Consider the following 27,263-nt stretch of genomic DNA (forward strand, 5'->3'; position numbering starts at 1 on the left):
GGCATCCTGGTAACCATTCGGCTCCACCAGTAACCCTAGGCAATAAGACAATGACTCAGTTCCACAAATGGGACAAGTGACCTAGAAGCGTGAAGGCAGTGGAGGGTTATGCTTAGGGGATGGGGGAATAGACCTGGAAACAATGAAGACTGTACCACAACTCTCAATTTCCTTACTATCCATTGATACTAAGATCTTCTGAATGTCCGCTGCTGCTGTTTCTTCTATCTGTGAGTTGCATAGTTTAGTTCTCCTGAAAGTTTAGCACCTTTTCGTTGCCAGTACATACAATACAAAAAATTTATACTAAAACTGTCTTAAAAAATATAGAGCAACTTTTAACTTTTTAATATATGGAGTTTTTTAAAGCGTGCATTTTGTGTTAAACGTCTTGTCATTTTAATTGTTATATTTACATACAAAAATTTCTTGAGATTTTATACTGCTTACTGTATAACGTATAGGATGCATGTGTACAATTTTTGAACATTGCATATAATGATTATAAAGAAGGTGAAACCCTTTATTCCTGCAATGTTAAAGTGATAGCAATTCTCAATAGAACAACAAGTCGATTAGCAGTCTTTGAAACATCGCTACTTCGACTCAGTGAGCACACAGGTTTTCAAGATTGATTCTGGAACTATGTTAAAGATCAATACCTCCATTCTACTGCTGGTTTTGAAAGCAATGTTACAAAGACAATTCATGGCCTGTAAATACTGTATCATCTGGGACTTGTAGAAGGAATTGTCTAGACCTTCAGGAATAAATAGGGACGCTGATAACCTCACTTTTGAGCGCCTGTAAGCTCCAAAAACATACAGGAATAAAGAAGTCAGAAATTTATTCAGATTTTTTTTAAATTTTCATAGAATAGGATTCGTACATTTCTGATTAATCGTTTTCCTTGGATTTGAGGATTCGTCGTTTTTTATAATGCTCTTCGATTGTTTACCGCACTAATAGCAACAGAGATGCACCAGTCAGTTGTCAATGAATGTCCCATCTTCTGGACTCGGTGGTATTCTGCTGATTAGCGTACACTATCTAATGAAGAGATTCTACTTCGTGAGAACATACACCAAAGGATGTGGCCAGTGACTTGGCGTATGTAGACTACGGATTTGTGGACTGCACCTCGGTTGTGTTCCACAATCTGACTGTAATTATTTACTTCTAAAAGCTCTGGATTATCTTTCGTACTACTGTTGACAGAGCAGACTGTGGTGTGAAACACACCTGTGATCGAATGGGACTCTACCAGTAAAAAAACCACAATTTTCCAGGCAAGAGTGCAGCTCTTTACAGAGGTGCATAACCTTCCCCTTCTGGAAGAGTGAGAGTGCCGCCCTTGGATCACAGTTCTGACACTCAGCGGACGGGGTCACAACTCTGACAGTCAGCGTCCCGGAGCAGTGTCGCTTTCATCAGCGTCGAGACCCCCGTCGTCGAATGGCCGGTCGGTCCAGCGCGGCCACGTCTTGAGGAGCGAGAAGAGCGCGCCGCCCGGACTGCTGGTGGCCGCGAGCTGGCAGTGGCCCACGACGCGGTAGTCCTGCGTCAGCACCCCTCTGCGCTCCGCCTCGGCCAGCAGGTAGGGCAACGCGTCCAGAGCCGGCGATGCCGGCAGGCGCCTGCAGAAGGTGCCCAGCAGCGCCACGGCCAGGCAGCGCCGGCCACTGCCATCGTCTGGAGCGTCCAGTTCCAGGTCTGGCTCCAGATCTCCACCCAGCCCCAGGCTCAGGTCTGCCGCCAGCTCCCAGCCGCGTCCCTCGTACACGGTGCCAGACGGCGCCACCACGAAGTGGAACGGAAGGTCCGCCCGACCACGACACTGCACCTCGAAGTCCTGTAGGCTGCGCACCTGACGACGCTCACCCTCCACGCTCGAAGGCTCCTTCGTCCCCGTGTGGCCTGTGGCAACACACACAACCTCTGTTAAGCCTTTTTGAATGGTAGGTTTACGTGTGATGTGTTACAGCCAGCGAATCAAAAAGTAAGACTATTGACTTTCCCTCGCAACGGACAGCGGCACATACAATGCTGGTGACAAAAATCGCAATACCAAGAAGGAGGCATGTGATTTCTGTTTTGAGGGTGAGCAGTTCGGAGAAGTATGTTTGTCACCAGGGTCCCTACGCTATGTGAACAAAAGTATGCGGACACCTGGCTGAAAATGACTTACAAGTTCGTGGCGCGGTCCATCTGTAACGCTGGAACTCAATATGGTGTTGGCCCACCCTTAGCCTTGATGACAGCTTCCATTCTCGCAGGCATACGTTCAATCAGGTGCTGGAAGGTTTCTTGGGGAATGGCAGCCTATTCTTCAAGGAGTGATGCACCGAGGAGAGGTATCGATGTTGGTCGGTGAGCCCTCGCACGAAGTCGACGTTACAATAATCCAAAGGTTACGGTATATTGATAATTTTTACTTCTGGACCGTCTGACAGCAACTGAATAAAACACAAATTCAGTGCCATACGCGTTTTGCCTTTATTTTCTGCAAGGCATCATCAGTGGCAGATTGCGTGGACAATCTCTTACATATTACGCTCCTGTTGCATTTTTGGTGTTATTCTTCTTATGAATGCCAATTTGCGGCTTTTTCCCCACATTCCACAGCACTATGCACTGAACACTTGTTTCAATGCAATAGCATTGGCACTAAAATTGTGTTTCATTCAGTTGCAGTCAGACGGTCCATAAATAAAAATTATCAATATACTGTATTATTACACGCAACTGAGGAAGACAGGACTACAAAAGTTGAAGATATCCAAAGGTGTTCTATAGGATTCAGGTCATGACTCTGTGCAGGCCAGTCTATTACAGGGATGCTATTGACGTGTAACCACTCCGCCACAGGCCGTGCATTATGAACAGGTGCTCGATCGTGTTGAAAGATGCATTCGCTATCCCCGAATTCCTCTTTAACAGTGGGAAGCAAGAAGGTCCTTAAAACATCGATGTGGGCCTGTGCTGTGATAATGCCACGCAAAACAAGTGATGCAAGGCCCCTTTGTGAAAAACACGACCAAATCATAACAGCATCGCCTCCGAATATTACCGTTGTCACTACACACGCTGGCAGATGACGTTCACCAGGTATTCGCCATACCCACATCCTGCCATCGGATCGCCACATTGTGTACCGTGATTCGTCACTCAAAACAACGTTTTTCCACTGTTCTATCGTCCAATGTTCTCGCTCCGTACACCAAGCGCGGCGTTGTTTGGCATTTACCGCCGCGATGTATGGCTTACGAGCAGCCGATCGACCTTGATCCAAGTTTCCTCCCTCCCGCTTAACTGTAATAGTACTTGCAGTGCATCCTGGTGCAGTTTGGTATTCCCGTGTGAAGGTCTGGATAGATGTCTGCCTGTTACACATTACGACCCTCTTCAACTGTCGGCGGTGTCTGTCAGTCAACAGACGAGGTCGCCCTTTATGCTTTTTTGCTGTACTTGTCCCTTCACATTTCCACTTCACTATCACATCAGGAACAGTGGACCTAGGGATAGGTCGCTGATATGGAGTACCTGGCAGTATGTGACAGCACAATGCACCTAATATGAAAAACGTTTGTTTCTGGGGATGTGTGTATATTTTTGATCACATAGTGTATGTTAAGCAATAAATATGTAGACATGAAGAATAAAGATGTAGAACAATTAGGAAGTTTGTTTTGTTTAAAAAGCTTTAATAGTTTTCCAATAAAAAAATCGGAGGCATTTCTTTTCAACACGCCCTCGTATATAAAGAGTGTTGCGTATAGGGTGACCAGAAATACGGAACAATTTGCTTATGACGCTGTTTTACTTTCAATAGTGTCGTCTTTGGGTAGCTTCGGGGGGTGGAGGGTACAGTGTTCGAATACAGTATTAGTGTTGTGCTGTTTGGCACAAGCACGTCTATTAAATATCTGACCGTAACGTTACAGAGCGTCATGAAAGACACCGAGCATGGTCGGTTGTAGGGAAGGCGATCGGACGACGTCGGTTTACTAGGAGAATTTAAGTAGAGTATATGAGTAGCTCATCTGCTAAGAAGATCGTGTATATTAAACTAGCGCAACCCATTTTTGAACACCGCTCGAGTGTTTGCGATCCCCACCAGGACGAATTAAAGACAGACGTCGAAGTAATTCAGAGGCGTGCTGCTGTATGTGTTAGCAGTAGCGTTGATCAACACGCGACCGTTACGGAAATCAACATGAACACAAATGGAAATCCCTGAGGGGATGAAGAAATTCTTTTCACGAAACACTGCTGTGAAAGTTCAGAGATCCGGCATTTACGTGACACTGGAGAACAATGTTAGTGTCGCCAACATACACCTCGCTTCAGAACTGCGAAGACAAGATAAGAGTAATCACTGCCCCTACGAAAGCGTATTGACAGTCGTTTTGCCCTCGCTCCATAAACGGGAGAAACAGGAAAGGCAATGTTGTTGTACACCGTATGTCTTCTTGCGGAAAATGTATGTAGATGTATATGAAGATGAAACTATTGCAGTTAAGTCCAGAACATGGACGTAAATTCTGGTGATCCGAAGTCACGTTTCCTTCATTGGACGCGAAATAGTTGTGGTAAGAATTTCTTTCACAACCACGGTTCAAATTGTGTGCCACCTGTTCGAGCGCATCTGTATGTAAAAGCATGCGACAGGCAAAAGTCGGCTATGGAGCCAGCCAAATTAGCAGAGTCAGAAATAATAAACTCGACCGTCTCACTTCAGTCTTAGTTTAAGCGCCTGTCGAATGTTGTTCATAGAGCTCTAGCTAATATGCTTTCTGTATCGTTATTCTAGAATAAGAAATTTGCAAGGAAACAAAATGCAATCTGCTTTTTGATAGACATTTCTACGTTTTTATCAGTCACCGAAAGAGGACTACGTCCTATCATATTATGAACCTTGCAAATGTGCTGTACTTACAGATGACAACCATCTGGACAGGATACTGCAGCTTCGGGATTGGCTCTGCCGGGGGACTTGCCAGCCAATGATCTCGCGATACCACATACAAGTCTTGCACACCTGAAACAAGTACAGTCACATTGTCACTGCATCCAATCACTGTATAGACATTTACAGCACGTATCCCACACTCCGATTGTATTCCAGAATTAGTACGGAGATGACCATCAAAGGCGACATTTCTGTTGAGTTCTAAAAAATGGCTCTGAGCACTATGGGACTCAACTGCTGAGGCCATAAGTCCCCTAGAACTTAGAACTACTTAAACCTAACTAACCTAAGGACAACACACACATCCATGCCCGAGGCAGGATTCGAACCTGCGACCGCAGCGGTCGCGCGGTTCCAGACTGTAGCGCCAGAACCGCTCGGCCACCAGCGGCCGGCCTGTTGAGTTCTGTTAGACACTGTATTTGATGTCGCTACGCCCAGTTCACTTGCATGCGGTTTTCTACACGGGTTGTAATCAATCACATTCGTCCTGAAAACAATTAAGTAACGAAATATATGACTTACTTCTCAACTATGTTCTTAGTGTAGGTTTTCAGTTACAAATGATTTTATTCTTATAGTTAACATTACATCTACCGATGATTGGTTGTTTTGGTTAGGATCAGTCGAGACTGTTATGGCAAGGTAAGTTCGGTTCTTAGAATATTCGTCGATTCGAAGTCTTCTCTTTCCATTTTGTTTCCCTCAAATTTATAATTTGAAGTGCGACTAAATAGATTTTTTGAAATACGCTGTACAAATAAAACTGAGAGGAATGACTGAGTACATTGTTGCAAATCTTAATGGAAAAAATTTAGGAAGAAATAATGAGCTCTAGATAAATTCTTAAGCTAGAATTTCTCAGTGCGTTATCCAGTTTATAAAGAAAAGAGAACAGTGAATCGGGTACTTATTTTCTGATACAATTCGATGTATATCTTTTTGCTAAGATTCATCACCGGGACAGGAGTAATAGTTCTTTTAAAAGTCAGTACCGCCATTAGACTGTTGTTTATTTACAGTGTTACATTTACACTTACACATTGTCAATGTGTCTAATAGCGTATTTTAATACGAGAGTATGCCATCTTAGGCACTGTATACCACTTAAAACACTTGATAATGGCACTTTGAAGCCGAAATCATGATTGTGTAAGTGTAAATGTAACGCCGTAGATAAACAGCAGTCTAATGGCGGTACTGACTTTAAAGAAATATATTACGAGTGTGGCCCCGCATTACGAAAAAATTACTAGGAGTAATAGTGATATGTGTTATTTCAATATCTGTTTACAGTGAAATTACAGTGCTGTAAAATATTTTCAGCTCTCCAAAGATGTGCAAGAAGGATGGATGCTAAACAGTATCTTGTGAAAACTGTCTCTAAACAACCGGAAAGCGTGAGTAACGCGTATAATAAGACGAAACGTCTTTAATAGTTCGACTACAGCAAGAGCATTGCACCAGTTCATTTCAGTACTTCGTCACAGTCCCATGGGAAATGAGAACACGGAATGGACTCTCAGCCAGCCTCATTCAACTGCGTACTGATTTTGGAAATTTGTGGTAAGGTCTTATGGGACCGAACTGCTGAAGTCATCGATCCCTAAGCTTACACACTATTTAACCTAACTTAAACTAACTTACGCTAAGGACGACACACACACACACACACACACACACACACACACACGAAGGAGTACTCGATCATCCGACGGGAGGCAGCTACGCGACTGTAACAAGGTGCCTGTGCGGCTACCCCGCGCGGCACGTACATACAGTATATAATCAGCTAGGAATAGCGGTATGGAAAAACACTGTTTAGCTTTTGCAAATATTATACGTATATGATCTTCTACACTAATAACAAATCAGTGAAACAGTCATGTCTGTCTATTCTTTGAATAGAGTTAATAATGAAACAACTGAAAAAGAAACCGTTACGTAAAACGAATACACAGATGAAATTTGAATGTCATTACGAATACTTAGGGTTTTGTCTTTTATCATGTACATTTTTTTCTCTACATTAATTATTCGTTGTAACAGTCCATGTGACTGAATTAACACAAACAAAAAAATAGACCGGAAACCTGTTTAAACAACCGAGGAACTTGAAAACACTACCAAGTTCACACAATGATACGACACAAATATTGTGTGGAAATATTAACGCAACTTTTCAGGATAGTAATTAATGTACAGTATAGTGAAAAAGCAGTGAACCAACTAAACTCCGAATTTATTAAGATAATACGTTTGCGTGTCATTCAAAAGTTAATATTAGTGAGGTCTAAAGTAATGCGACTCAAACAGAAAGTTAAGAATCTTACTGCCAGATTAAACCTCTGTACCGGACCGAGACTCGAACTTGGGACCTTTACCTTTCTCGGGCGAGTGCTCTATCACTAGAGCCCGCGAAAGGCAAATGTCCCGAGTTCCAGCCTTGGTCTGGCACACAGTTTTAATCTTCCAGGAAGTTTCATATCAGCGCACATTTAGCTGCAGAGTGAAAATCTCATTCTAGAAAGTAAAGAGTCGACGTTGTAAAATTCTTAATTTCGTTCAGAGCAGCGACTACGGCGGACTTCAGAGACAACAACAGAACACAAGAGCCTTGAGCAAATAACGAAATACTCTCATTATGTAACACAACGTCACGAAGAACACGTGAACAGTCAGGGACAGGCTTACAGAAGGCATTAATTCAAGGATACAACACTTGGAGCCAAAGCATGTAAGGATGTTGAGGAGTGTGCCAGAAGAAGCCCAGAAGTAATGGAGTGGGAAAACTGCTGAGCATCCACAACTTTTTGTTTTTTATCATCAGTCTACTGACTGGTTTGATGCGGCACGCCACGAATTCCTTTCCTGTGCTAACCTCTTCATCTCAGAGTCTACATCTACATCTACATCACTACTCTGCATAAGTGCTTGGCAGAGGGTTCATCGAACCACAATCATACTATCTCTCTACTATTCCACTCCCGAACAGCACGCGGGAAAAACGAACACCTAAACCTTTCTGTTCGAGCTCTGATTTCTCTTATTTTATTTTGATGATCATTCCTACCTATGTAGGTTGGGCTCAACAAAATATTTTCGCATTCGGAAGAGAAAGTTGGTGACTGAAATTTCGTAAAAAGGTCTCGCCGCGACGAAAAACGTCTATGCTGTAATGACTTCCATCCCAACTCGTGTATCATACCTGCCACACTCTCTCCCCTATAACGCGATAATACAAAACGAGCTGCCCTTTTTTGCACCCTTTCGATGTCCTCCGTCAATCCCACCTGGTAAGGATTCCACACCGCCCTGCAATATTCTAACAGAGGACGAACGAGTGTAGTGTAAGCTGTCTCTTTAGTGGACTTGTTGCATCTTCTAAGTGTCCTGCCAATGAAACGCAACCTTTGGCTCGCCTTCCCGACAATATTATCTATGTGGTCCTTCCAACTGAAGTTGTTCGTAATTTTAACACCCAGGTACTTAGTTGAATTGACAACCTTGAGAATTGTACTATTTATCGAGTAATCGAATTCCAACGGATTTCTTTTGGAACTCATGTGGATCATCTCACACTTTTCGTTATTTAGCGTCAACTGCCACCTGACACACCATACAGCAATCTTTTCTAAATCGCTTTGCAGCTGATACTGGTCTTCGGATGACCTGACTAGACGGTAAATTACAGCATCATCTGCGAACAGTCTAAGAGAACTGCTCAGATTGTCACCCAGGTCATCTATATGGATCAGGAACAGTAGAGGTCCCAGGACGCTTCCCTGGGGAACACCTGATATCACTTCAGTTTTACTCGATGATTTGCCGTCTATTACTACGAACTGCGACCTTCCTGACAGGTCGACAAATCCTATGAACGTGTCTTGATTTTTCTTTCACTTACAATCTACGTCCTCAATTATTTGCTTGACGTATTCCAATCTCTGTCTTCCTCTACAGTTTTTGCCCTCTACAGCTCCCTCTAGTACCATGAAGTCATTCCCTCATGTCTTAGCAGATGTCCTATCATCCTGTCCCTTCTCCTTATCAGTGTTTTCCGCATATTCCTTTCCTCTCCGATTCTGCGTAGAACCTCCTCATCCCTTACCTTATCAGTCCACCTAATTTTCAACATTCGTCTACACCACCACATCTCAAATGCTTCGATTCTCTTCTGTCCCGGTTTTCCCACACTCCATGTTTCACTACCATACAATGCTGTACTCCAGACGTACATGCTCAGAAATTTCTTCCTCAATATAAGGCCGGTATTTGATATTAGTAGACTTCTCTTGGCCAGAAATGCCTTTTTTGCCATAGCGAGTCTGCTTTTGATGTCCTCCTTGCTCCGACCGTCATTGTTTATTTTACTGTCTAGATAGCAGAATTCCTTAACTTCACTGACTTTGTGACCATCAATCCTGATGTTAAGTTTCTCGCTGTTCTCATTTCTACTACTTCTCATTACCTTCGTCTTTCTCCGATTTACTCTCAAACCATACTGTGTACTCATTAGACTGTTCATTTCATTCAGCAGATCATTTAATTCTTCTTCACTTTCACTCAGGATAGCAATGTCATCAGCGAATCGTATCATTGATATCCTTTCACCTTGTATTTTAATTCCACTCCTGAACCTTTCTTTTATTTCCATCATTGCTTCCTCAATGTACAGACTGAAGAGTAGGGGCGAAAGGCTACAGCCTTGTCTTACTCCCTTCTTAATACGAGCACTTCGTTCTTGATCGTCCACTCTTATTATTCCCTCTTGGTTGTTGTACATATTGTATATGACCCGTCTCTCCCTATAGCTTACCCCTACTTTTTTCAGAATCTAGAACAGGTTGCACCATTTATATTGTCGAACGCTTTTTCCAGGTCGACAAATCCTATGAACGTGTCTTGATTTTTCTTTAGCCTAGCTTCCATTTGTTAGCCGTAACGTCAGAACTGCCTCTCTCGTGCCTTTACTTTTCCTGAAGCCAAACTGATCGTCACCTAGCGCATTCTCAATTTTCTTTTCCATTCTTCTGTATATTATTCTTGTAAGCAGCTTCGATGCATGAGCTGTCAAGCTGATTGTGCGATAATTCTCGCACTTGTCAGCTCTTGCCGTCTTCGGAATTGTGTGGATGATGCTTTTCCGAAAGTCAAATGGTATGTCGCCAGACTCATATATTCTACACACCAACGTGAATAGTCGTTTTGTTGCCACTTCTCCTAATGACTTTAGAAATTCTGATGGAATGTTATCTATCCCTTCTGCCTTATTTGACCGTAAGTCCTCCAAAGCTCTTTTAAATTCCGATTCTAATACTGGATCCCCTATCTCTTCTAAATCGACTCCTGTTTCTTCTTCTATCACATCAGACAAATCTTCACCCTCATAAAGGCTTTCAATGTATTCTTTCCACCTATCTGCTCTCTCCTCTGCATTTAACAGTGGAATTCCCGTTGCACTCTTAATGTTACCACCGTTGCTTTTAATGTCACCGAAGGTTGTTTTGACTTTCCTGTATACTGAGTCTGTCCTTCCGACAATCATATCTTTTTCGATGTCTTCACATTTTTCCTGCAGCCATTTCGTCTTAGCTTCCCAGCACTTCCTATTTATTTCATTCCTCAGCGACTTGTATTTCTGTATTCCTGATTTTCCCGGAACATGTTTGTACTTCCTCCTTCCATTAATCAACTACTGTTACCCATGGTTTCTTCGCAGCTGCCTTCTTTGTACCTATGTTTTTCTTCCCAGCTTCTGTGATGGCCATTTTTAGAGATGTCCATTCCTCTTCAACTGTACTGCCTACTACGCTATTCCTTATTGCTGTATCTACAGCGTTAGAGAACTTCAAACGTATCTCGTCATTCCTTAGAACTTCCGTATCCCACTTCTTTGCGTATTGATTCTTCCTGACTAATGTCTTGAACTTCAGCCTATTCTTCATCACTACTATATTGTGATCTGAGTCTATATCTGCTCCTGGGTACGCCTTACAATCCAGTATCTGATTTCGGAATCTCTGTCTGACCATGATGCAATTTAATTGAAATCTTCCCGTATCTCCCGGCCTTTTCCAAGTATACCTCCTCCTCTTGTGATTCTTGAACAGGGTATTCCCTATTACTAGCTCAAACTTGTTACAGAACTCAATTAGTCATTTTCCTCTTTCATTCCTTGTCCCAAGCCCATGTTCTCCTGTAACCTTTTCTTCTACTCCTTCCCCTACAACTGCATTCCAGTCGCCCATGACTATTAGATTTTCGTCCCCCTTTACATACTGCATTACCCTTTCAATATCCTCATACACTTTCTCTATCTGTTCATCTTCAGCTGGCGACGTCGGCATGTATACCTGAACTATCGTTGTCTGTGTTGGTCTGCTGTCGATGCTGATTAGAACAACCCGGTCACTGAACTCTTCACAGTAACACACCCTCTGCCCTACCTTCCTATTCATAACGAATCCTACACCTGTTATACCATTTTCTGCTGCTGTTGATATTACCCGATACTCATCTGACCAGAAATCCTTGTTTTCCTTCCATTTCACTTCACTGACCCCTACTATATCTAGATTGTGCCTTTGCATTTCCCTTTTCTGTTTTTCTAGTTTCCCTACCACGTTCAAGCTTCTGACATTCCACGCCCCGACTCGTAGAACATCATCCTCTCGTTGAATATTCAATCTTTTTCCCATGGTAACCTCCCCCTTGGCAGCCCCTCCCGGAGATCCGAATTGGGGACTATTCCGGAATCTTTTGCCAATGGAGAAATCATCATAACACTTCTTCAACTACAGTCCACATGAGCTGTGGATACACGTTACGTGTCTTTAATGCCGTGGTTTCCATTGCCTTCTACATTCTCATGTCGTTGATCATTGCTGATTCTTCCGCCTTTAGGGGCAATTTCCCACCCCTAGGACAAGAGAGTGCCCTGAACCTCTATCCGCTCCTCCGCCCTCTTTGACAAGGCCGTTGGCAGAATGAGGCTGACTTCTTATGCCGGAAGTCTTCTGCCGCCAATGCTGATTATTTATCAAAATTTAGGCAGTGGCGGGGATCGAACCCGTTTTGATTATGAATCAAAGACGCTACCCCTAGACCACGGTGTCCGCTACTAGCCATACAGAAACAAGTGACCAGTTTACCTGGTCGAAAGAGGCGTCGAAGTGGATATAGCATTGAGCTTACATTCGCTAATATCCGGTTTCAAATCCCTCTTTGGTCTTTAAGTTCTCATATCGCGTGTTTTTCACGACCTTGTCCAATCACAGTTAGTCGCTAATTGCATCACTGGGGACGAGGCGCAACCCTAATTTTTACTTACAAACTGTCTGCCCAGAAATGATTACAAATGTTTTCGAGATGGACGTACGCAAGATACAGAGCGAAAGGAAGGCTCTCGAACGTCCGGAGACTTTTAATAAATGAAACATGGTGCTCTGTTTGTGTTGACAGCTACTTCTAGTGAAGGTGATTGTGGCGACGTACTGAGAACCAAGGTTTTTTGTTATTCAGTCGTTAAGGACGCTTAAATTACTAGAACTGTATTCCAACAAGAGAATGTTTGCACCATTGTTCAGAAACTACGAATGACTGTTACGAAGAAAATTTGGAAGCGTTCGTACATATGACCCCGATGAACCTACATTACCAAAAGGTTGAAATTCTTAAAGCGTCATTGACATCAGCTATACAGTGAGCTCGACGTGGGAGAGTAGTTTGGGCGGAACTGGTTATACAATGACATCTAGTGCACCGAGAAATTTGTTCAGTCTATAATGTAGCGATCAGTACTCCTTGAACTGATAGGATTAAAGAGGCTTAGGCTACAAGAACGATGTGAGAAGAGAAAAGCTAAATTCCCAAATAAACTGCCTTTAGATATGTGAATTAAGTGATCTGCAGACACGTTTACTGAGGGCCACATTTCGTGATTGTTACTGTGCCGGAGCTTGAAAACTGTAGAAAGGATAGCCCACTGTCGTGTTGATATTGAATCTCAGAGTATACAACCACTATAGAGAACTAAAAAAAATACCTATTTCTTCATAATAGGTTAAAACAGAACACAGGGCCATAGACATAAAGATTCTGAATGAATGGGCTGTGAAGAGTACCATTAGTGAAGAACTCTATGACCTTTGCAGCAGAATCTAGTCGAAAGAACTATCGCAGAACCCAAAGAAATTATGGTTATGTGTAGAGGCAATCAGTACCATAAAACGTAGCAGACTCTCATGGATGTCACAGGAATTGTAACTGAGATAAGCAAAGCAAATCAGAAGCACTAGACGACGTTTTCTAAGAATTCTTTACTAAGGAAAATATAGATGTACTTCTTGGATAACTACAAGGGTGAATGCTGTAGATTTTAGTGCCAATGGCGTTTAGAAGCAGCTAAAATTGATAAAATTAAGCAAGATACCAAGACACTATACGATCCGTGAGAGTTTCTATGCAGAACCTTCCTCCTAGTTCTCTCTCATTTTAACCATAACATACCGCAGGTTCTTCTAATAAAAACTTTGCCAACTGAATGGAGAGAAGCACGGGTTACACTTGTCTACAAGCAGATTAACAAAACTACCGTCCAATTGCACTCTCGTTCACGTATTTAGAATTACAAAACATGTTTTCAAACAGAATGACCTCCACCATGCCAACCACCGAAAACATCGCTGGGAAGAAAGGCAAGTTATTCTTTTCTCACATGACATCCTAAAAGTTGTGGATCAGTGAAATCAGGTGGATGCAGTACTTATAAACTTCCGAAAAGTATATGACACACCATCTGTTAACAAAAGTACTATTATATCGGGCATCAAACAAAATTTGCAACTAAGACAGATAATTTCTTGGTAGGCAAGACGCAGCACAAGACGCAGCATGTTGTACTGAATGGAGAGTCGTCGAGAGAACTGAAAGTAACTTAAGAGAACTCAAGAGAAGTGTGGTGGGATATTTGTTGTCCATGATGTGTATTAATGACCTGGGAGACAACGTTTATTGCAGCGTCAGATGATACACTTATCTGTAATGAGTTTGTGCCTAATAACATTTGCACACCACTTCAGTGAGATCTCGATAAGATTTTAAGTGGTACAAAGATTGACAGCTTGCTTTGAAAGTAGAGAAAAATAAATTATGAACTTCATAGAAGGAAAAAAAGCTAGTGCCTTGTTACTAAAATATCAAATGAAAATATATGATTCAAGATACCTTTTCACATCTCAAAAATCTGTCTTGTGTATATGCAGATAGAAGGTGGCTAATGAAAATTTGTGCCAAGGCCGGAATTCAAACCCAGGTCTCCTGCTCACTTGGCAGATGCGCTAACCACTGTGCCACCGTGGCACTGACCACCTTAGCACACATCCCTCCGCGATTCAAATTCCTTGGTATACATTTTCATGCGTCTCTTCAGTCTGCACATATACACTACAATTTCAGGTATTCACAATTAGAATCGATCAGTTCACACAAATTTCTGAGTCTCACCGTTTGTAGACATGTGAAATGGAATGATTACATAGGATCAGTCGCAGGTAAGGTGGCAGACTTTGGATCATAGGTAGGAGACTAGGGAAATGCAGTCAGTCGGCAAAGGTGAATGCTTTCAAATCACTCATGCGTCTCAAATTAAAACATTACTCGAGCTTATGGGAACCATACCTAACAGGTGTAGCAAATGATACTGAATTTAGCCAAAGAAGCGCGATAAAAATGTTCACAGGCTTGTTTAACCCACTGGAGACTTTCACGGAAATGTTGTAAAATCGAGGTTGGTAGGCTCTTAAAGATAGAAGCCATTTATCCAGCGAAAGCCTACTTACAAATAAGGACCAATATTAAGTGAAGAATCTAGAGATTTTCGTCCACCCCTTAAGTGAAGCTTCCGTAAGGAACCAGGTAAACAAAACTAGGCTAACTGCAGCACCCAGAGAGGCATTTAAGCAGTGAACTTTACCAACCTTCACACGAGGAAGAAACACATGAGGAAGAAACCCTAACATGTAGATGCAGGACTTTCCATACTACCGTCGTCTCCTGGAAATCGAATCTCCTGGAAGGATAATTACTGTTATTGATCTTTGAATATGATTGTTTCTTTCCCTGAGGCAGACGAATTATTAAATGAACTTCCTTCTGATAGTTCCTGTGTAAGTTCCAAATCAAATACATTAGCATTTTACGTGACCGAACAAACTGTCCTTCAAAATATAGCCAAGTTGTATACAATACTGCAGTCAGAATGGTGTGTTTAGATGACAGCAACAAAGAAGGTGGCAGGAGTTCTTCTCAATCTCCAAAACCAAAATGGCGATATTTTCTGCAAAGTGATAGTGTATGTGTGTCGCTGTCGCTAGGTGAGGTTCAAACACATCAATTCAGTAATGGACTGACACGTCTCGTATATCATTTTATTAAAATTCGTATCCAGTTTGTACTGGTGCTGATAATATGGGTGATATTGGTGGTGGCAAGGAAAGCGTTTCAGAAGAAGAGAAATATGTTAACATCGAGTATAGACTTAAGTGTCAGGAAGTCGTTTCTAAAAGTATTTGTATGGAATGTAGCCATGTATGAAAGTGAAACGTGGACGATAAATACACTCCTGGAAATGGAAAAAATACACATTGACACCGGTGTGTCAGACCCACCATACTTGCACCGGACAGTGCGAGAGGGCTGTACAAGCAATGATCACACGCACGGCACAGCGGACACACCAGGAACCGCGGTGTTGGCCGTCGAATGGCGCTAGCTGCGCAGCATTTGTGCACCGCCGCCGTCAGTGTCAGCCAGTTTGCCGTGGCATACGGAGCTCCATCGCAGTCTTTAACACTGGTAGCATGCCGCCACAGCGTGGACGTAAACCGTATGTGCAGTTGACGGACATTGAGCGAGGGCGTATAGTGGGCATGCGGGAGGCCGGGTGGACGTACCGCCGAATTGCTCAACACGTGGGGCGTGAGGTCTCCACGGTACATCGATGTTGTCGCCAGTGGTCGGCGGAAGGTGCACGTGCCCGTCGACCTGGGACCAGACCGCAGCGACGCACGGATGCACGCCAAGACCGTAGGATCCTACGCAGTGCCGTAGGGGACCGCACCGCCACTTCCCAGCAAATTAGGGACATTGTTGCTCCTGGGGTATCGGCGAGGACCATTCGCAACCGTCTTCATGAAGCTGGGCTACGGTCCCACACACCGTTAGGCCGTCTTCCGCTCACGCCCCAACATCGTGCAGCCCGCCTCCAGTGGTGTCGCGACAGGCGTGAATGGAGGGACGAATGGAGACGTGTCGTCTTCAGCGATGAGAGTCGCTTCTGCCTTGGTGCCAATGATGGTCGTATGCGTGTTTGGCGCCGTGCAGGTGAGCGCCACAATCAGGACTGCATGCGACCGAGGCACACAGGGCCAACACCCGGCATCATGGTGTGGGGAGCTATCTCCTACACTGGCCGTACACCTCTGGTGATCGTCGAGGGGACACTGAATAGTGCACGGTACATCCTAACCGTCATCGAACCCATCGTTCTACCATTCCTAGACCGGCAAGGGAACTTGCTGTTCCAACAGGACAATGCACGTCCTCATGTATCCCGTGCCACCCAACGTGCTCTAGAAGGTGTAAGTCAACTACCCTGGCCAGCAAGATCTCCGGATCTGTCCCCCATTGAGCATGTTTGGGACTGGATGAAGCGTCGTCTCACGCTGTCTGCACGTCCAGCACGAACGCTGGTCCAACTGAGGCGCCAGGTGGAAATGGCATGGCAAGCCGTTCCACAGGACTACATCCAGCATCTCTACAATCGTCTCCATGGGAGAATAGCAGCCTGCATTGCTGCGAAAGGTGGATATACAGTGCCGACATTGTGCATGCTCTGTTGCCTGTGTCTATGCGCCTGTAGTTCTGTCAGTGTGATCATGTGATGTATCTGACCCCAGGAATGTGTCAATAAAGTTTCCCCTTCCTGGGACAATGAATTCACGGTGTTCTTATTTCAATTTCCAGGAGTGTAGTTCAGACATGAAGAGAATAGAAGCTTTCGAAATGTGGTGCTACAGAAGGATGCTGAAGATCCGATGGGTAGATCACATAACTAATGAGTAAGTATTGAATAGAATTGGGGAGAAGAGAAATTCGTGGCACAACTTGACCAGAAAAAGAGATCGCTTGGTAGGACACATTCTGAGGCATTAAGGGATCACTAATATAGTATTGGAGGGCAGCGTGGAGGGTAAAAATCGTAGAGGGAGACGAAGAGATGAATACACTAAACAAATTCAGAAGGATGTAGGTTGCAGTAGGTACTGGGAGATGAAGAAGCTTGCACAGGATAGAGTAGCATGGAGAGCTGTATCAAACTAGTCTCTTGACTGAAGACTACAACAACAACAACTACTACAACAATTAGTGATGGCATAGACGGAGCCGCAAACAGGTGACGTTATTTCCCTGTGTCGTCATAGTCAGTAGCATGTTCTGTACCTGTTGTGCTGTATGAAGGTGACGGGGTCTTGGATGAGCCCTCGAGGAAGGACAGGGCAAGAGCGACTGGCAGGCACTCTCCAGAGGTCCCCAAGGAGAATACATAGCTTCCAAAAACCAAGGAGCGAGAGTGAGCTAGACCTTGGATGTAAGGTAGGCGGTTGCTGAACGCTACTTTCCGTCTCGGCGCCGTTGCGACGAAAGCAATCCAGATTGCACTGGCCGCTGCCGTGCGTTGTGGGGTCTCAGAGTCTGCCTAAATAAGGCCGGTATAATGGACCGCACCGCACGTCTGACTAGTGCAGAATAAGTTATTTTTACAAGTCGGTTTCTCTGCTCAAAGAACACTTGTGTGGAATGTTATTTTTCCACTGGTAACGCTTTTCCTAGGAAAATTCTGCCAGGCTGGTCGAGAGACATTCATGTCTGCTTTACTGTGCGAATCTCTACTATCGTTTATTGCTGAAACATATTTCTCCATCCCTTTGGGGGGTGGGAAGGTGGTGGGGGAGAGAGTGCATTTGCCTACTGGTACCTCACTTGGAATGAGATAGGAAGGAAGGCTATTGCATGTTCTAAAAATATGTGTGTAATTTGGAGTTAAGGGTGCCACATCTAGAAATTTCGGACACAGGAAAACAGCTCGTTTGGCGACGTAAAACGTTATCTGAGAAGTGGGATTTGTACCCTGCTTCCTCAGAATTGAATGCTCTAGAAGACAGCCCATTGGTTCACATAAAACATTTGCTAGGTGGAGTGTTGGATCGCTGTTTAAAAGAAAGTTATCTTTGGACAATGTTTAGCAGAGCCTTCTTATTGATGGAGTATTCTTTTGCTTGGATTTCGTGCAGAGCAGAGAGGAAAGATTTTATGGGCACTCTGGATGAAGATTCCAAAGTAGATGCACAGGACTTGAAGACGTACAGAACCAGAAGTTCTCACTTTGCAGTCATGGCGGATGTGATGTCACCGCCAGACACCACACTTGCTAGGTGGTAGCCTTTAAATCAGCCGTGGTCCGTCGGCATACGTCGGACCCGCGTGTCGCCACTATCAGTGATTTCAGACCGAGCGCCGCCACACGGCAGGTATAGTCTAGAGAGACTCCATACCACTCGCCCCAGTTGTACAGCCGACTTTGCTAGCGATGGTTCACGTCTACATACGCTCTCATTTGCAGAGACGACAGTTTAGCACAGCCTTCAGCTACGTCATTTGCTACGACCTAGCAAGGTGCCCTATTCAGTTACAATAAGTACTATCTTCAAGAATGTATTCTGAACAGATAATATTGTGACTCATGTACCGTCAAGAGCGACGTTGATCATTAATGGATTAAAGTTATCAATCTAATTACGTCCGCTTTCTGAGTTCTCATTCTTTGTCATGTTCCAGACCTCACGTCAGTATAGTTCTTGCCTCCTCACGCCAGCCTGCGTGAGCTAAAACGCGCGCATTTCGGCCTCCACTCGTAACACGGTGTTGGCTCTTCTACTAACACAAAATCGGAGATCTCACTTGTATTTCTGAGAATCAGCCGTTCATAGGGTGACTAATGACCAGCTGCTAGGAGGAGACTTCGGCGCTACGACTCATCAACTATGGAGAGCTGTCTTGCAGCGCAAGGCAACAGACATTTTTCAGTCCGTAGTTTCTGAAGTAGTTCCTGACAAGGAATTCGAAGGCCCATCCATGTCCGAGTACACTTCCTCATTTGAATGCAGTTTTCATACGTCTTTGTTGCACGATATGGCTAATTATTGTACACCCATCCATTACTGTGTATTTTCGAGAATGACGTAGTGAGAAGATGCTCACACCCACACTACTTGTTACTTGCAGACTTTGTCAAACCAATCTGAATCCGATTTAAGTATGATTCAATTTTCATAGCTGGTAGTTTCCCTCAATTTTTCACTTATTGCTCACTTTAATGTGTAATTATTGGTTTCGTGATTATATATGTGTTTAAGAGTACTAATTGTAATAAACTGAGGTTAATTCAATTGTTAGAAGAAACCTCTTTTTAACTATAAGCCTTTGATGCCTTTTGGAAGGACCAACGACTGGGATTCATTTACGAAGGCCATTCTATTCAATCATTCATTCTATTACTCGACAGAACCATTTACATATTTGAGTTTGTGAGGAGTGATCCGTCTCTTAGTCGGCCCATTCAGATCATTACTGCAGCAAAAGAAGGTTGCTGTGCCGTCTTACAAGGTGACAATGCAATGACATATGACTGGCTCCTTGAAGGTGACGTGATGACTGCTCCATAATTCGCAGTTAATAGTTTGGCAGGTGGATCACAAAACGACTTCCAAAACATTTCCCGAGCGTTGTGCTCTCGTAGGAAAACTGAACTCCTAAAGATTTCAATGCGTGCTGTAACTTATTTTATTGCGGTGATCATTTCTCCCACCGCAGGTGGAATTTAATAATATATTTTGGCATCCAGAAGACAAAATTGATGATTGAAATTTCGTGAAAATATCTCTCCGCAATGAAAAATGCCTTTGTTTTGGTCAGGGATTTTTCCTGCCTCTAGATCACTAGATGCTGTTGTGCCGTCTTCATCATCATCATCATTCATCCCCATTATGGTCGAAGGAAGGCAACGGCAAACCACCTCCGCTAGGACCTTGCCTAGTACAGCGGTGCGGGTCTCCCTCATCGTCCCCTACGCTCCTCGGAGTATGGGGCCTTTGATGTCCTTAGGTTAGTTAGGTTTAAGTAGTTCTAAGTTCTAGGCGACTGATGAGCAAAGAAGTTAAGTCCCATAATGCTCAGAGCCATTTGAACCATAATTACTGCGCACTGCGGCGTTTCTGACAGGAGCTCATGATTCCAGTCGCACAACAGAGATGATATTCCACAGACACAATCTGATTAGAAGTTAACTCTATCAAAAACATTCTGGGAATCTACAAATATGGAACCAATTTGAAACTCCCTGTCGATAGCACTTACTTCGTGTGAATAAAGAGCCAAGACTGTCATATGATTATTTGTCACTACCTTTTTTTTCTTTTACTGAGTGAAAGACATTAATGTATGGTTATTTGAATTAATGTCTTAGACCCAGGTAAAAATATGAAAAAAATATTTCCCACAGTTTCGTTTTCCAATGCAGGGCGTGGAGGGACATAAGCGTTATTCATGTGTAAATCAGGGGTTTTAGATGACGATTGCACAAAAGCTACAAGGCCCATAGAAAATAAACACACAATAGTGGACAGAGCATCTCTTCATGTTTTCAACTTACATTACAGGTGCTCAACATGGACACCGTTTGTGGTAGTGGCAAATGTGAATACGGGGTTGCAATGGACAGACACGAATTGTCCAGGAAGGTGAGACAGAAACCCCCCTTTACAAAACTGTTCACTGGGTTTCCTGTTTAAGGCGCGAACTGATTCGATACGTTAATACAGAGCAGAGCAGAACAGACGGTTAACAATGAAATCTGAAGGCACCACACCCTAAAGTGCAAGTTACTGTCATATGAACAAGCTAAGTACGTGACGTCACACAGGTATGTATTTATTCCATTTTTCTATTAGTTAATCTCTTTCCTCCACCTGTCTCTCTGTCCATCTCCTCCCCTCCCCTCTCTCTACCAGCCCTCTTTTTCCGTTTCTTTTTCATTTTCCTCGCCATAACAGTGCATCTCGTCCTCTTTCCTTCCTCTGACCATCTGCTCCCTCCCCCTCTATCCATCTACTCCTCCGTCTTCTGTCAATCTCCTCTTTCGCTCTCAAATTCGATGTCCTACTCACCGCTCTGTTTCCATCTCACCCCCCTCTACCTCCCCCTCCCTCTCTCTGCCCATCCACTCCTCCTTCCCCCTCTCTGTCCATACCCTTCTCTTTCCTTTCACTGTCCTTCTCTGCCATCTCTCTGGACATCTGCTCCCCTCTCTGTGTCCATTTCCTCCTCCCCAATTTCTGTGCATCTCCCCCTTCTCCACCCCTGTCTGTTCATCTATTCCTTCTTCTCCCTCTACCGGCCTCTTCCTCTCCCCTCCCTCTCCATCTCCTCGCCTCCCCTTTCTGTCAATGTTTCCCCCTCCCTTCTCACATCACATCTCCTCTTCCCCCTCTACGTCCTCCTTCCTTCCGTCTATCCACCCCTTTCCCAGTCCCTTGTCTCTGCACGGGTTGCTTGTTCTTAACCTCACAGTATTTCTTTCCAGGTAATAAGTAATATCTGTAACAAGTTTGGCTGAAATCGGTGCAGGGGTTTAAAAAGAGCCTGCGTACATCTCATTGGTAATAAATGCATTAAGGTGAACTCCTCGGAATTTCATGCAGCTGGCGGGACCGACCTGCTGTTTCAGACGGCGAGGGCCCGGCCCAGCGCGGCCAGCCCTTGAGCAGCTGGTAGAGCGCTCGGCCCGGGCTGTCCGTGGTGACCAGCTGGCACTGCGCCATGGCTCGCCAGTCGGGGCTCAGGTGGCCCTCGCGCTCCCCCAGAGCCATCAGCTGGTGGAAGGCCTCCACCGCCTCTGGAGTCGGGGGCTGCGTCTTGAAGTTTCCGATGAAGGTGACCCCCAGGCTGGTGTCGTCGTAGCCGCGCGCGACGGCCGGCCTCACCTGCCAGCCGCGACCCTCGAAGACGTAGCCACTGGCGCCCACCAAGAAGTTGTAGCGGATGTCCTGCAGCAAGTCGCTGTGGAGCGCGTGCACCTGTAGCTGCTGCACGTGGCTCACTTCCTGCTCCAGCGACGCGCCGCAGCTGGTCTCCGTGTGACCTGCCCAAAAAGTACATCGTTATCGTGGCCTCATGGAACAGATACTTTAGACATACGAACCCAGCAGCCCTTGATATGTGAAACGATGCAATGTACCATTAACTAGTTTCCGACTTACTGTTGGCTCTTCGTCAGATGGGAGTATCGGTTAGGCCTTCCGTGAGATAGTACTTCGCGTTCCCACTGCTAATAAGGCGGTTATACGGTTTGTTGGTAGCATATTTGTACGAGATTCAAAAAGGGCGACTTGTTTTCAGCTATCTGTGTAATTACTAGTTTATTCTTCTAATTTCTTTCGTGTTTGAGTACTTACTAGGCACAGCCTTTCATTTTAATAACAGGGTAGGGTTAGGTACCGCCGTTGTTATCGACGCTTATATCGTCCCTAGTATCGTACAAGTGTTTCTGCTGTGGTTATCACCGATTAGTGTCGGTTAGACCGTCAGTGAGACAGTGCCTCTGGTTCCTGCTCCTAATAAGGCGAGTACACCGTTTGTTACATATCTTTACGAGCTTCAAACAGGACTGACATATTTTCAATTATCTGTGTAATTACTAGTTTTTTGTTGTTGTAATTTCTTGTGTGTAATCTTTAGTTTAAAGTCGTTAATTTGCTGCTTGTTTATTTATCAGACACAGTTCTGCGTTTGTTAACTGTCTAGTGTATATCTTAATCCATTTTTAGTATGAATATGGACTGTTATTGCTGTGTTCACATGAGAGCTGACTTGGTGACCCTTTGCTCACAGCTCCAGGCTGTGTTGTCTTCATCAAACAGTTTAAAGCTGCTGCCAATGGGCATCATTGTGGGGGCCAGATGTGCAAGTGCGAGGAATGTGGAGTATGTCCACGTGTCCCCCAGTTACTGCTTGTATTGAGACTGACCGCTCATCTGTGTTCGAGTGGGAAGTCGTTCTAGAGACCGACAGGCACCGAAAGACTTTCCGGGGGGCGGGGGGGGGGGGGGCGTGCGATCGGAAGCCCGTTCCGATTCTTCACATGAACAGGTTTCAGGCGATAGCTGCGGCTGATGATTTCCCTGAGACAGATGCAGATGCTCACCCCTGTTCCAGGAACCCTCTCGTCCCGCAAGATCTGGGTCTTAATAGTGAGGTGAGTTTGGTAGTAGCTGGGAGCTCCAACATTAGGTTCGTAATGGGTTCTGACTGAAAGGAGTGGATGGAGTCCAGTGTGCACTCCTTGTGCATACCGTGTGAAGTCGTTGCAGATGTGAAAAGTGAGCTTCTGGATGCCATGAAGAGCACAGGGTGCAGCCAACTGCGGGTGGTGGCTCATGTCGGTACCAACGATGTGTGTTGCTTCAGATCAGAAGAGATTTTCTCTGGTTTCGGCCGGCTAGCTATACTGGTAAGGAATGCCAGTCTTCCGTGCGAGATGAAGGCAGAACTCACTATCTGCAGCATCGTCGACAGAACCAGCTATGGTTCTTGGTTACAGAGCAGAGAGGAGCGTCTGAATCAGAGGCTCAGGCGGTTCTGCAATAGCGTAGGCTGCATATTCCTCGACTTGGGCCATCGGGTGGTGGGTTTCCGGGTTCCACTTAATACATCAGAAGTCCACTACACAAAGGAAGCGACTACACGGGTAGTAGGGGCTGTATGGAAGGAACTGGGTCGTTTTTTAGGTTAGAGGGTCTCGGGAAACTACAGAATGTCGGTCCACAACGGCGCAGGGTATACACAGGAAGGTAGAGATAGCAAAAATTGATATTATAGTTGTAAATTGTCGTAGCTGTGTTGGGAAAGAACCGAAGCTCCAAGCACTAATAGATAACACTGAAGCTCAAATAGCTATAGGTACAGAAATACAACTGGAATAAATTTTAGCTGAAGTTTTTTCAAAGGACCTAAACATGCTCAGAAAGGACAGATTTAATACCGTCGGTGGTGGAGTGTTTATTGCTGTCAGAAGAAGTTTACCTTAGAGTGAAATTGAAATACACTCCTGGAAATTGAAATAAGAACACCGTGAATTCATTGTCCCAGGAAGGGGAAACTTTATTGACACTTTCCTGGGGTCAGATACATCACATGATCACACTGACAGAACCAAAGGCACATAGACACAGGCAACAGAGCATGCACAATGTCGGCACTAGTACAGTGTATATCCACCTTTCGCAGCAATGCAGGCTGCTATTCTCCCATGGAGACGATCGTAGAGATGCTGGATGTAGTCCTGTGGAACGGCTTGCCATGCCATTTCCACCTGGCGCCTCAGTTGGACCAGCATTCGTGCTGAACGTGCAGACCGCGCGAGACGACGCTTCATCCAGTCCCAAACATGCTCAATGGGGGACAGATCCGGAGATCTTGCTGGCCAGGGTAGTTGACTTACACCTTCTAGAGCACGTTGAGTGGCACGGGATACACGAGGACGTGCATTGTCCTGTTGGAACAGCAAGTTCCCTTGCCGGTCTAGGAATGGTAGAACGATGGGTTCGATGACGGTTAGGATGTGCCGTGCACTATTCAGTGTCCCCTCGACGATCACCAGAGGTGTACGGACAGTGTAGGAGATCGCTCCCCACACCATGATGCCGGGTGTTGGCCCTGTGTGCCTCGGTCGTATGCAGACCTGATTGTGGTGCTCACCTGCACGCCGCCAAACACGCATACGACCATCATTGGCACCAAGGCAGAAGCGACTCTCATCGCTGAAGACGACACGTCTCCATTCGTCCCTCCATTCACGCCTGTCGCGACACCACTGGAGGTGGGCTGCACGATGTTGGGGCGTGAGCGGAAGACGGCCTAACGGTGTGCGGGACCGTAGCCCAGCTTCATGGAGACGGTTGCGAATGGTCCTCGCCGATACCCTAGGAGCAACAGTGTCCCTAATTTGCTGGAAAGTGGCGGTGCGGTCCCCTACGGCACTGCGTAGGATCCTACGGTCTTGGCGTGCATCCGTGCGTCGCTGCGGTCCGGTCCCAGGTCGACGGGAACGTGCACCTTCCGCCGACCACTGGCGACAACATCGATGTACTGTGGAGACTTCACGCCCCACGTGTTCAGCAATTCGGCGGTACGTCCACCCGGCCTCCCGCATGCCCACTATACGCCCTCGCTCAAAGTCCGTCAACTGCACATACGGTTCACGTCCACGCTGTCGCGACTGCGATGGAGCTCCGTATGCCACGGCAAACTGGCTGACACTGACGGCGGCGGTGCACAAATGCTGCGCAGCTAGCGCCATTCGACGGCCAACACCGCGGTTCCTGGTGTGTCCGCTGTGCCGTGCGTGTGATCATTGCTTGTACAGCCCTCTCGCAGTGTCCGGAGCAAGTATGATGGGTCTGACAGACTGGTGTCGACGTGTTCTTTTTTCCATTTCCAGGAGTGTATGTAGTACCTGTGAGATAAAACGGGCAGAGGTTATGCTTGACAATAGGAATAAATTGGTAGTTGGTTCGTTTGATCGACATCCTGACTCAGATGACGCAGTTGCTGAACAGTCCAAAGAAAACATCAGCCTCATTTTACTCATACAATTTTAGTTGGTGGTGACCTGAACCTGACCTCGATATGTTGGAAAAAATGTGTGTGTAAATCCGGCGGGAGGCATAAAACGTTGACCGAAATTGTACTGAGTGCTTTCTCAGAAAATTATTTCGAACAGTTAGTTCAAAAGCCCACTCGAAATGGTTGCGAAAATATACTTGACCTATTAGCAACAAATAATTCTAAACAAATAGCGAGCATCATGACGGATTCGGGGATTAGTGGTCACAATGCGAGACTGAATACCGTAACATCCAAGCCCATCAAAAAAAACGCAAAGTACATTTATTTAAAAAGGCGATAAAAATTCGCGAGGCGCCTGTCTCCACTCCCTCCGATCTGACTATGTAAGGGTGGACCAGTTGTGGTTTGAATTCAAAGAAATTGTGTCGACCGCAATTGGGAGATATATACCACATGAATTAATTAGCAATGGTACTGACCCCTCCCAGTACACTGAACTGGTCTTGCAGAAGCAACGAAAAAAGCACTCCAAATTTAAATGAACTCATAATCCACAAGATTTGTGAAATTTTACAGGAACTCGAAATTTAGTGCGAAGTTCACAACGAAATTCTGTCTCGAAGTCGGGCAGAAAACCCAAAGACCCTGGTTATGGGTAAAGTACACAAGCAGCAAGAAGCAATCAATACCTTCACTGCTCAATAACAATGGTTATGTCACTGATGGCAGTGCCACTAAAGCATAGTCACTAAACACGGTTTTCCGACATTCGTTCAACAAAGAAGACGAAGTAAATATTTGAGAATTCGAGTTTAGGATAGCTGCCAACAAAATTAACTTAGAAATAGTATCCTTGGTGTAGTGAAGCAACTTAAATCAGTTAATAAAGGTAAGGCTTCCGGACCAGATTTGCATACCAGACAGGTTCCTTTCGGAGTAAGCTGATGCAATAGCTCAATACCTAATAATGATATACAATCGCTCGCTCATCGTAAGATCTGTACCTAAAGACTGGAAAGTTGCACAAGTCACACAAATACCCAAGAAAGGAAACAGAAGTAATCCGCTGAATTACAGACCCATATCACTAACGTCGATTAGCAGTAGGGTTGGAACATATTCTGTATTGGAACTCAATGAATTATATCGAAAAAAAAGAACCATTTATTGGCTAATAGCACGGGTTCAGGAATAGCTCCTATCCTCATGAAGTAATGAGTGCTATCGACAGAGGTTGTCTGATAGGGTCCGTATTTTTAGATTTCCAGATGGCATTCGACACCGCTCCTCACAAGCGTCATCTAATCAAACTGCGTGTATATGGAATATCGTCTCAGCTGTGCGACTGGATTCATGAGTTCCTGTTAGATAGGTCACAGTTCGTAGTAACTGACGGAAAGTCATCGACTAAAATAGAGGTAATATCTGGCGTTCGCCAGGGAAGTATTACAGGCCCTCTTCTGTTCCTGATCTACTTAAACGACAAAGGAGACAATCTGAGCAGTACTCTTAGATTCTTTGCAAATTATTTACCAAAGAAAGAAAA

General features: G+C 44.8%; 1 protein-coding gene across 3 annotated transcripts in view; it reads right to left on the minus strand.

Moving 5' to 3' along the window:
- Positions 1–377: 377 nt before the first annotated feature.
- Positions 378–27,263, minus strand: part of LOC126266759 (uncharacterized) — a 181,083-nt gene continuing 154,197 nt past the window's right edge. For all 3 annotated transcript variants that reach the window (XM_049971278.1, XM_049971276.1, XM_049971279.1), the window contains exons 6-8: positions 21,807–22,232; positions 4,940–5,041; positions 378–1,917 (exon numbers count right to left, since the gene is read on the minus strand). In XM_049971278.1, the coding sequence (XP_049827235.1) occupies positions 1,403–1,917; positions 4,940–5,041; positions 21,807–22,232 (1,043 nt within the window). In that variant the 3' untranslated portion in view covers positions 378–1,402. The remainder of the gene's footprint in view (positions 1,918–4,939; positions 5,042–21,806; positions 22,233–27,263) is intronic.

The sequence above is a fragment of the Schistocerca gregaria genome, chromosome 4 (genome assembly GCF_023897955.1).
Source record: "Schistocerca gregaria isolate iqSchGreg1 chromosome 4, iqSchGreg1.2, whole genome shotgun sequence".
Lineage (NCBI taxonomy): Eukaryota > Metazoa > Arthropoda > Insecta > Orthoptera > Acrididae > Schistocerca > Schistocerca gregaria.